We start from the raw sequence: 12,463 nt of genomic DNA on the forward strand, positions 1-12,463 counted from the left end.
CACCTTCATAGCTCATAAACAGAGCTTTAAAACAAGCTATGGTATATGTGACATGTCATGTGCCACGCGGCTTTTCTATGGCAGGGGTCTATAATGGCTGCTGTTTATGCCCCCAACTCCCTCTTTGTACTCGGTCCTCTAAAGACAACAGGCCACAATTCATCTGGGGCTTTAATAGGGCCAATTTCATAAAGCTGAAAAGAATTATGAGCCAAATCAGCTGGGAGGAAGAATTTAATCAGAAAAATGTGAATGATATTTTGGAATAATTTAAGAACATCTACTAGATGTCCAAAAAGCCATAATCTAGGAAAAAGACTGTGCGGGTTAAAAATAATTACCACCACCTGGTTTAGAGGGTAAGTGAAAGCAGCTGTAAACAAAAATGTGTATATTATTGGAAGAAAGGGGAAGTTGATACTAATTACTACAAATCAGAAGTTAGGAATTGTAGAAAATTGATAATGGAAGCCAAAGGACACAAGGAAAAATCTATGGCCACAAGAGTTAAAGACAGTAAGGAGTTTAAAAATACATTAGGAACCAAAAGAATCTTGACAATTGTATTAGCCCATACTAAATGGAAATGGTGGAATTATCAGTATTAAAGAAAAGGTAAAGGTGTTCAATAAATATTTCTGTACTGTATTTGGGTGAGAACAGGTAATATAGTCTCATCAGATGGTGATAACACTCTTTCCATTCTACTAGTATCTTTGAAGGATGTTGAACAGAAACTACTGTGGTCAGACAGTTTTAAATCAGCAGGTCCAGATAACTTGCATCCAAGAGTTTTAAAAGAGCTGGCTGAGGAAATTGCTGGACCATCAACATTGATTTTCAATAAGTCTTGGAGTACTGGGAAAAGTCCAGAAAACTGAAAAGAAGCTAATGTGCCATTTTTAAAAACTGGTAAATGGGATGACCCAGGTAATTATAGGCCTGTCATGCCAACATCAAATCCAGGCAAGATAATGGAGCAGCTGATACAGGAGTCGATTAATAAAGAACTAAAGGAGGGTAATGTAATTAATGCAAATCAACATGGGTTTATGGAAAATAGATCCTGTCAAACTAACTTGATATCCTTTTTGATGAGATTATAAGTTGATATAGGTAATAAAGTTGATGTAATAGACAGACTTCTGTAAGGTGTTTGACTTGATATCACACAACATTTTGATCACAAAACTAGAATGATACAAAATTAACATGGCACACATTAAATGCATTAAAAACTTGCTATCTGATCCATCTGAAAATGAAGCTAGACACATTCTGACTGGAAATAAGGTGTAAATTTTTAATGGTGAGAGTAATTAATCATTGGAAAAATTTAACAAGGGTCATGGTGGATTCCTTATCACTGCTAATTTTTAAATCAAGATTGGATGTTTTTCTAAAAGATATGCTCTAGGAATTATTTGGGGGAAGTTCTAAGGTCTGTGTTGCACACAGGGTCAGACAAGATGATCATAATGGTCCCTTCCGGCCATACAATCTACAAACCTGAGACCCCACACCTGGCAGCTGTAGGATCTTAGGGGGGTGGGGGGAAGGTCACTAACACTAAGACAATGCTTAGGGTAGAGTTTATTTCATCCAAAGAAAAGTAAAACTCATGCAGCTTTAAGGCAGATGCTCCTGAGTTTGCTGCACTTTTAACAGGACATAAAAATGGTGAAAAAGTTATACTTTTGTGCATTATAAAGCTTTGGTGTCCCTATGTAATTCCATGAGAAAACAACACCCTAAAAGGATTTGGATGCAACTGTGGAGAATGGTATATGTTCTTCGCTGATGAGGGGCTCCATTACCGCTAATAGTTCTAGGGTAAGTGGAACAAATGTGTATAGTAGCATGGAGACAAGGTATGTGTGGAAACAGTACAGATGTGATCCAGCACTGCTACAGGAAGAACTCTTTGGGAAGAATAAGGGGGAAGAAGAGTAAAACAAGCTGCTAAACAAAAACAAAAAAAGGGAGTAGGAGGGAGAGATTATCTGCTTTTTATCCAACCTCCCCTCAAAAACCTATCCATTTCCAACCTTGACTACACCTGAGCTGCTGTTCATGCCCAGAGCTATTTCTCAGAGGCATCATCATGAGCAGCAGCACAGTGAAATAGACATGACCCTCGGTCACATTGTTGCTGGCAAACCACTTGCAGAGTACTAGAGGCAGGAGAATCAATTGCATTCTCCTGTAGCTATAGTATAGGGGCAAAAGATACTTAGGACAGGACAGGAAAGAAGATACAGACTTCTCCCCCTCCTCCTACATAACATACTCAGCAGCGGCAGATCACATCTGTACTCCACCAGTAATCCAGGAATGTAGGACAATCATGTCAGTTATCTCTAGATCTGCTTCTTCTAGGGACAAGAGGGAAGCATTATGGGAGAGCTGAGCAGTAATACAGACATGATCCTTGCTGCAATTATCTCTCAATCTCATAGTAAATTTAAATTCCTCTGACACTGATAACTGTGACTAGAGCCCTGCAAATCTGCGGGTATCAGCTTTATATCCGTGGACCATTTTTGCGGATAGCATCGTGGATGCGGATACAAATTTTGTATCTGCGCAGAGCTCTGTCAGTAAGAGCCATGCAGCCGCTGTGAGGAACTGCGGTGCAGACCCTCCACCTGCCCTGGGCAGGGGACTGGGACATGGGCTGGGGGCTGTTCAGACCTCTCACCCAGGGCAGGTGCAGGGTCCGCCGTGGCTCCCCACACTGCCCAGCCGGCTCTTACCATGGCCAGGCTGCGGCTCCAAGCTGCCCCCGCCCGAGCCGGGTCAGAGAGAGACAGCTGGCAGCAGTGGGGAGCCTGGGTCCCTCTACCTGCCCTTGGTGGGAGAGCCTGAGGGGTGGGGAAACTGGGTGGGCTCCCAGCCTAGGACAGGTGGAGGGACCCAGATTCCCCACAGCTGCCCGCCTGGCTCTCACCGTGGCTGGGCTACGGCTCCGAGCCGCTCCCTCCCCCCACCGGAGCACCATGCTGACAGCTGTGGGGAGCCTGGTTCCCTCCACGTGCCCTGGGCGGGGGGCCTGAGCAGTGGGAGTGGGGGCTGAGAACAGCCCACGGCCATGTCCCTGCCTCCCAGGCTCCCTGCCCGGCTGAGGGCAGGTGTAGGGTCCGTTACTCCGTGCAGGCTCCCCACAGCTGCTCACGCAGCTCTCCCTGACCATGCTCCAGCAGGGGCTGCCTCGGAGCCGCAGCCCGGACAGGGTAAGTAGAGCCCCGCAAATCCGTGGATAGCTGCAGATATCTACATCTGCGGACAATTTTTGCGGATCGGCTGCAGATATACATTTTTGTATCCGTCCAGGACTCTAACTGTGACTACAGTTCTTAGAACATCTATTACTGTAGTTATCCTCTATTGCAGACATGGCACAAATACTGTGTTTTCTCAGTTCTACTATAACATGGCTTTTCTTTGTTAGTTTCTTTGAAAAACAGGAAGAGTTCAAAGGAACTACTATACATTTAGATTCTAAAGAGTCTTATACCATCAAAATGCAACAACTTTAACACAGGCAAAATATTTTGGTCTAAAAAATTAGAGGCAAAATTATATTTAAAACATTTCCAAAAATATTATCTCTTATAGGTCTCCACATATTACCAATGCATATTCTAAAATACCCTGCTTAAATAAATAAGTCTACATTTATACTGACAAAGCAAATGTCAGCCCTGGCTAATACAGCAAGTGCTACAGAAAAACAAAGCTGATACTATAGAAAGGATTCCATATCACATTCTTACATACAAATACAAGAACTTTTTAATATTCACTTTCAACTCTGCTCTCTCCAATATTGGGAATGAGATTTTTTTTCTTGTACAGATAAAAGCAGTTGGTGGAGGTGAACAAGTGCAGGATCACTACTTTTTAATTAACCTATCAGGCTGCCTACTAATCAGGTGCAGTTATCTTCTCTGCAGAAGCCTGCATGTCCTGGAGCCCATGATTTTCCACTAGGGAACAATCATGAAGGCAACAACATAAAGCACAGAAATCAATTAAAAAACAAGAGAAAGAAAGTAAAGAAATGTATAAAAAGGGAAACACTACCAGCTTTCATGTTTACCCCGCTCAATTTTTTACTCTTTCTTGGGCCAACTTTCAATTTGATTAAAGATATGATTTAAGTACGATTTCCCCACATCATTAATAAAATGTTAACTAGATGGGCCAAAACAAACATCTTGAACTCAAACCGCATTTCAAGTTTCAGTGCGTGGGGAGGTGTTCAGATCTGAATCTGACATTCTGGTTTTGGTTATAGGCTGGATCCAAAACTGGAAGGGACTTATTTTGCAATTCAGGTGCAGCGAAAATCTCCTCAGAAAAGCCACTCTCATACAATGTCCTCTCAAAATAGCACCAATCTCTGGAGAACAGCTCATCTTATAAGATTTTCACCATCTCTAGAACAGCTCAAGATTTCTGTACCATCAGATCTGAAACTTAGCCCTGATTTGGCACTGACCTCGGAACCTAGTCTAAACTCTACCAGGATCTTCCAGACACTGCTTCTTCAGCCATCTAATACTTTCACAAACTGTCACCATGCATTTCTCATTCCAATCCCCACAAGTCTCTCCAAACTGCTTGGATTCCCTCAAGATCCCAAACATATTTCTCTAGGTTTAGTCTCAATTTCAGAATCCTACCTAAAGCTATTTTTCAGTGAAGGAAATAAGATCTTCAAATAGCACAGTAAAAAAATAGAAGGCTGCAAAAGGAATTCAGGGTTTACTTCCAATAAATACATTTGGGGAGGCACTTTTACTTTAAATACTTTGACACCACTCTCATTGCTTTATAAAGAACATACTTGTTATATGATACAACAATAACCTTGTTCAGTGGTTACTTTCTCTTCACACCAAGTTTGTATATATAGTAAATAATATTTTACATTTATATAGTATTTGGCACCAGAAAAGATCCCACAGAGCTTTACAATGAACAAGTATTTGTAGCACCGTCATGCCCACCTCAAAAGACAACCACATTAAAAGAGCAAAAATGTGACTTTAGAGGATAAACTAAAAATGATGGGGGGGGGAGGGGAGACACCAGCAGAATAACTGAAGTGGAAAGGAAGCTGTTTAACCTGAACACCAGCATCCTGAAGGGGCTGCTGACCAATGAAGAGCCCTATGTTACCAGTGTGATAGGTTCAGTCACAGAGATCCCCTTGGGACTGTCACCTGATGTGCTGAATTTGCCTCTGAGCCAGTTTTCCCTGCCATCTTGGGACTCCAGAACCCTGCCTTGTTGAGCCAGACACGCTAGCCAGCTGCAAACACAGACCCAGATCTGGTCCACACCCCCAAAACTGCAGACTTTAACCAAAAACTGCTCAGCAGGTCACCTCTCTCATGCTTATCTTTAGTGTATTACAAATAAAACAAACAATCAATGAGTATGGTTCACATTTTCCCGTACCAGATCGGTTTTGCTTAGAAGACCAAATAACTCTATACTGAGACATTCCAAATAGGAAACAGCAGCTACTTGAACACACATATGGCAAAATAATGTCAAACGGCCAACTAGAAATCCAAGATGCTCACCACTCATAGGTAAGGATAAGATTTTGTCACGAAGGTCCCGGAAGTCACAGATTCCATGACGTTCAGAGACTCGTGTGATATTTTCCACTTCAGCCCTGTGCTACTGAGACTTGGGGGGGGGGGGGGGGGGAAGAGAGAGAAAAAGCAGCCCTGAGCTGCCATGAGCGGTGGGTGCTGGATTCCCCCCCTCCCAGCAGCAGGCCTGAGTCTCTCATCCCCACCATGGGGCTCAGGCTTCAGTCATCCCCCCGTCAGGCCCCACCCAATTAGTCTTAGTAATTTTATTTCTTAAAGTATTTTAAAAGTATTTTAGCTTCTGTGAATTTTTGTTTATTACCCACAACCGGTGACTTTTACTAAAAATAACTGTGACAAAATCTTAACCTTACTGGTAGGATTTTATATGTCTTCTCACATTTAACGAGCTTCCAGTGCTTCATACTAACCAAATATAGCAAAATTAACTAAAGTAACATTGCCGTGCAAATACACCAACTTTGATGGCAAAAAGAAATTGCCATTAATTCAATCTCTGAAAGAGATATTCTGACTTAATTCCTTAGCAGGAGTTGTCAGATATCCATGGTGATCAAGTTATAGAGTAAGTACACAGAAAGAAAATAACGAACCAAAGTTTTAGAACACAAAGAACAGTGCTAGAGACAAAGACTGTTATGAAGAACAAAAGATAAGAATTGTGCTTCAAAGTAGCTGCTCAACAAAAAATGTTAAGATTCTCTTATGAGACAAATTAAGATGAAATGTAACTTACTGGTAAGGTCCCTGGTAGAGAAGCATCAAAGAAAGATACCAAAGAATTAGGTGGTGCTGCAAACTGGACTTGGGAGCCAGAGAAAAGCTTTGAGTTGGAACTGATCTGTGCATGAATTTCCAGACCTACCACTGCTACCCATGGAGCAACACTGAAAGAGAGGGGGAAAGTAAATATGATTAGCATATACTCTATTAAACCTCCATAAACTTCTAAACACTACAAGATCAAAAAACCCTTGCAATACCATGTGGTAGTACTGCGCTGCTGATCCATAATAAATATTGAAGGGAAATATGAGGCAAACTTTTTCATTATATACAAGTAGAGGATGATAAGTAAGCACAATTATATAAGTAAGAAAAAAAATAAAGGTCTAAATCCGTGAAATCTTACTCATATGAGTAGCATCAATGAGGCAAACCAACGTGAGTAACAGCTTGCTTGATCAATCCCCAATTTTATACCCAACAGAAATTTTAAATATGAATTGCATTTAATGTACTTTGATAAGTCTCCAACAAACAGGTGGCATATCAATTATGTATACATTATCAGCTAATCACATGCAAGTTGGAAAAGGTTTGTACTGTATTAGCATAAATATTAATAGTCTGATAATAAAGAAATCATAATTTCCACTGGAGAGCAACTGCTCTCTGAACATACTCCACAAGAATGAGCTTCTACATATCATCTGAAAAGTAATTGCAATTCTCACATCCATAACCTTTACATAGGCAAGAGATGGGGGTCACCTTCACAGTGTGAATTGCTTGACAGTTTCTGAGAGTAATTATCTGGCCTTGTACAAATGAAGTGACACAAATATAGTATTTCACTGGTGAAGTCAGGTTTGTATAACAAGATACTAAAGCAATATTAAGTACCTAGATGTAGTCGATAAGTGGGCTATGGAAAAACATTGAACAAATACATCAAATGCAGCATTTCTTTCAAAAGTGAACACAATAAGCTTGAGCTGTCAAGACTTGAGTTCAGGGTTCTGTCTCTCTCCTTCAACCACCGACTACATCACTACCAAAAACTGAATAAATGGGATGGAAATATCGTTACTTAGGATTATTTTCAGGAATTTAAATAAAGTATTTTACAACAAATAGTTTTTCTCCATGTGTTGACTGAGATTACAAAATCATATTTGTAAAAACAAGGCTCATTAGCTATGTTTCAGACAGCAGGTAGAATATCTAAGGCCCTAAATCCAAAAACTCTTACAGGTGCTTAACTTTACTACTTTGAGAAATCCCATTGATTTCAGTGAAACCAGTGGGAACAAAATTAACAAGACAACTCATGATAGTAAAGTTAAGCACATGAGTAAGAGTTTGCATCATTAGGGCACCTAACTTTGCTTTCATTATTTATGCTGTTTTCTTTCTGCATTTATCTCAACAAGGAATCATATTGGACTGGCTTGTGGTGGCTTGGCAGGCAGTTACTTGTTTATGGTGGCTGCAGTGTTATGCTCCAAAGGCTCAGGTTTCATTAAAAAAAAAAAAAATTAAGTACTGTATCTAGCTATTAAGTTTGAAACCAATGATATTTGTCTATATCTGCAGAAGACCTGAAACAATAGCTCTAATGAATGTGGACAGCTTACACTCATGTGAACAGAATCTTAATTTTGAATCAATTATGTCAATTTTAATATCAACATTAAACTACTTCATTGTTGATCAAAGTACACACAAAAGTAGAGGTGTGATGAAATTACAAGTACCTGCACAATCTACTGAGAGTGGCATCTCATTTCTTTGTTGTGAATAGGTGGAAATTTAGCCTCTCTCACTTACCACCTCTCATTTCAACCTCTGATCTCAGTTCAGACTCTGAAAAACAACTGATCTGTTTCATATGCGTTTATAGCCTGTTCCTAATCAATTTCACAACTATACTGCAATGTTTGGTTTGCAAACACTGCAGAAAAATGATTGCTTAAAATGATTTTCACTAGGATTTTCAAGTATTTCATGGAAATATTTCCATGACTCAAGTTTGGAAAAAGCTTATTTTTACCTAAATGTTGGGCATACTTTGACCTGAAAATATCCCCTAAAAATCTCCCTTCTAACATAGTGGTTTTTTCCCCAGAAGCTTTCTGCATTAAGGCCCTTATCCTGCATTCAGATGCACATAGTCAGAGCCTTGGTTTCCACTCAGGTGCAAAGGTCTCTACATGAACATCAGATTGTATCAGAGCTGCAACTTCCCTGAACAGGAAGACCCCACAATTCTGTACGGTGCTTTATCTATATTAGGTTTATCTAAGAAGCCAATCACTGTAGCATACAACTGCACCTGATGCCTATGTTAAATAATGTTTAAATTATCAACTGGTGCAGGAAAAGAACAAACCCGAATTCAAATCCTGGCAGGTGGTGAGCTTCCAAAATCTCCTTTGATTCTGAACGTTCTTAAAAACCAGTTATTCTGGCAACAGGAATAAGATGTTCTAGTGTCAGATCTACTAGAACTGGTGGGAAACTGGGAAAAGGAAGGGGGAAACTTGGGTGGTGAGGTTATGAAACTGGAGGGGAAGGGGTACATAACTTGAGAGCTGATATTGAAAATAACTGAGGACTATTAATGAGATGTGAAACGGTGGGGGAATCCAAATAAGGGCATGATATTGGGGAGTATAGCAGGAGGCGGGGAAACTGGGGCAGAAGTTTCAGGGTGGTGAGATGGGTACAGTGAAGAGTTGGGATATTGGGCACAGTGTGTGTGCAGGGAACGCGGGCTTTGAAAACAGGACAGCAATATCCCGCAGGGGGAGCGATGGGGGTGCGCATGTGCCGGACCGAAACCTATTAGCCTTGTAGCCGCGCACTCTGCGCTAGGCTATCGCTACCCCCAGTAACCTGTGCCTTACCCGCGCTCTCCCGCAGGACAATTCCCCGCTCTCCGGCCAGAAGCGATGGGCTCTGGGGCCTGCGCCCTTCTCCGGCTCGGTCCACTGTGCAGGGCGGCGACATCCCCAGCTCTGCAGCGCGGAATTAGAAGCGAGCGCCGCAGTATGGAGGCTGCCATCTTGCTCAGGACAGGTGATGGATCAGCTGACCCAGCCGCGGTTGTGGCGCCTCCTGGGAAATGTAGTCTCTCGGGGGAGAAATTGCGGGGCGGAGAAGGGCAGGGAAAACTACAACTCCCGCCAGGCGAAGCCAACTGCTCCCGTTCCGCCGCTCTGCCCTGGAGTCCCGCGGGGAGGATCAAAAGAATTGGTCGCTCCCACGGATGGCGACCTGGGGAAGACCTAGGGCTGTGTCTCTGCTAGAGGAGGCGCCTCACCTGATGCACAAGCAGCCGCCACCCTGCTCCCCGAACTGAGATTTGGATCCAGAGCCCCAAAGCTCAGGCTCCAGGGATTTGGGACTTACCCTTACAGATATGGAGCCAGTCGGGCTCCAGCTCCTTGCAGAGTTCGCATCCAGATATCTGGCCCACCTCCCGTTAAACGTTTGGAAATACGTGGACTTCACTTTGAAAAGATTGTGCATCATAAATTCTCATCATCTCTCTCCCTCTGGCCTTCTATCTCTGATCAGCTGCAAATCGGCCCCCTCCTACTCTGAGCCCATACTCAACTGCTCTGGATTGTTAGCTCTGGGCAAGGGCCAATCTAACAAAACTGTGTTTTATAATCGAAAGACTCCTGGCCCATAAGATTGCCAGTTAACCCCTCTCAAAGGACAGTTTCACACGGTGCCAAAAGACATTAGTGCATTGCATCAAGAGGTTTCACAAGCCTTGATACTTGATTCTACAGTGCTTGCAGTATGCAGGCTCATCCTATGTAAAATAACAGCAATCCTGGAGATCCTAGAACAGAAGGCAATCCCAATACCTTGATTTATTTATAGTTATGTACATATTTTAATTTAAATCACTTAAACACTGATAATGCAAGCTGCTCTGTGGCTAACCCCTGGCTCCACACAGGCAAAGACAGAGTAACTTGTGCATGGGCCTTACATTGCCAGTCTTTGGGGAAATCATGTCATCTCTCTCTGCCCCTCCCACCCTGTGCCCATCTTGTTTGTTTAGATTATAAACTCTTTGGGACGGACTGTTTTATTACATGTAAGATAGCACAATAGGGCCATGATCAGGGTAGGGCCTTGAGGGCTACTGTAATACAAATAAATAATAACAATAATCGTCCATTGTCACATACTTATGCAAACATCACAATTGCTAGTTATACAGCTACAGGGCCTGGAGAATAGAATTAACAACTCTGTTCTAGATCACAGGCCTGTGGAGCTTAAATGGGAATAGTCATTAGCTGTTGTTTATATCATTTTTTGTAGGCCAACTGCTAGGAAAAGAGAATCAGTCACAAACATTTGAGCAGGTCTGATTTCATCCAGTAGAGGACAGTGGTACGCATAGACACCAGCTAGTATTTTGCAACCCTTCTGCCTCTCATCTTGCCAAACCTCAAAATAGAATGCAAGGAAGTTGTGACTGCAAAAAGCTCAGAAAACTGTGGAGGGTAAATTATTTAGCAAAGATAGCATGTTCTATTATTTTGGTTCCATAGTTCTGGTTTTTATATATACATAATTAAAAAGTGAGTTAGTGAGGTGAGAAGGATATTAATTAATTTTAAGAGAGAGCTGAACAAATTTATGAGTGCTATGGTATGACAGGGTTGATTGTGATGGTGAGGGGCAGGGCTCAACAGGCTTACTTCCAGTTTATGTTTTATGTTCCTAAAGCTCATGCTTCAGGGTTTCAGCCGGCCACTGTCAGGGTCAGGAAGGGATTTCCCTCCCCCCACCAATGCATTCTGGGAGGTTTTTTTTTTTCTAACTGATTGCCATAAGTGGGATCAGGAAAGAATTTCCCCCAGGTCAGATTGACAGTGACCTTAGAGGTTTTTTGCTTTCCTCGGTAGTGTCAGTACAGGTCACTTGCCATATTTGGGTATCTCAGTTAATCATTTCCCTGCTACTGTGGGAGCCTCGGGCACTCAAGCACCTTGATCCCAGCTATTTGCTACCTGTGATGCATAACAGGCGAGTATCCTGGGGATTGTCATACTTTGGACTCGTTTTAGTTGAGCTTAGTATGTTGGTACTGCATGGTGTAGGTGGTCTGTGATGTGCAGGAAGTCAGATTAGATGATCCCTTCTGGCCATAAATTCTGTGACTCTATGTTCCTTGTAAAAAGTACCATTTGAGAGGTATGCTTAGTAGGTATTTATTTCTATTATTTGTACAATCCAGAATTTTGGGAGTGCTGGTTTCTGGGATTATTCCCATTATCCCCGCAAAAACTGATGAGCGGAAAATAATGAGGCAAAATAAAAAAATCCTTGCAGCAAAGATGTACTGGACACAGCAGCTCAGTGTCCCTTTTGGAAGAAAGAAGGTCCATTGTCCCTGTGCATCATCCCCTGCAGTAGTGCCCTGGGATGTTCAGATTCCCTAACTTGAATTGCAGATCAGTGCTGTTTAATCAGTAGTTTTATTTTTAAAGTTTTATTTTATCTATCTTGCAATAAACTCTGTATGGGCAGACTCCTGGTCTCCTATGGGCCCCTTTGGAGCTGAATGGGGCTCCATGCAGGTGCAGGGGTCAGCCCCTGGCAAACTCATTGGAGGATGAGGCTTTAGTAATGATATTTTGATAACAAGTTCATTCCTTTCACCATTGTCTCCAGAAGTTCGTCTGAATTTTATAATTATTTGCTGCTTTTTAGGGAGTGGTAGGTAAAAGTAGACACTTCTGAATGTGGTGGTTATGTTTGTACCAGTGGGAAAATGGCAAGTTTTTGGCTATTGTACTTTCTTTTAAGCCCAGTATTGTGGTGTAGTAGAAGATTTCACAAATAATAAGTAAGAAGTTAAAACATTATGAATATTAAAACCATGCTAGGTAAAGCCCCGCATTGCTATGCTCTAGCAGATTTCTCCTCTTTGAGTATATAATTGAAAAAGGGAAAGGGCCACTTAATAGGATGAAAAGGGCATCCACCTTCCACACCTCAACAACCTTCTCATCCCCCCAAAAAAACTCAGTGGCTTTTTCACTTAAATAGTAGTTTTGGAAAAGACCCAGTGT

The 12,463-nt window shown here is 41.9% G+C and overlaps 1 protein-coding gene across 1 annotated transcript in view; it reads right to left on the bottom strand.

The window, feature by feature from the left end:
• The window catches only part of GATB (glutamyl-tRNA amidotransferase subunit B), a 57,964-nt gene extending 47,990 nt beyond the window's left edge, over positions 1 to 9,974 (bottom strand). The window contains exons 1-2 of the mRNA XM_005307359.4: positions 9,266 to 9,974; positions 6,370 to 6,520 (exon numbers count right to left, since the gene is read on the bottom strand). Coding sequence (XP_005307416.2) covers positions 6,370 to 6,520; positions 9,266 to 9,423 — 309 coding nt within the window. The 5' untranslated portion in view covers positions 9,424 to 9,974. The remainder of the gene's footprint in view (positions 1 to 6,369; positions 6,521 to 9,265) is intronic.
• Positions 9,975 to 12,463: the final 2,489 nt, after the last annotated feature.

This window comes from Chrysemys picta, chromosome 5, assembly GCF_011386835.1.
Source record: "Chrysemys picta bellii isolate R12L10 chromosome 5, ASM1138683v2, whole genome shotgun sequence".
In the NCBI taxonomy this organism is placed as follows: domain Eukaryota; kingdom Metazoa; phylum Chordata; order Testudines; family Emydidae; genus Chrysemys; species Chrysemys picta.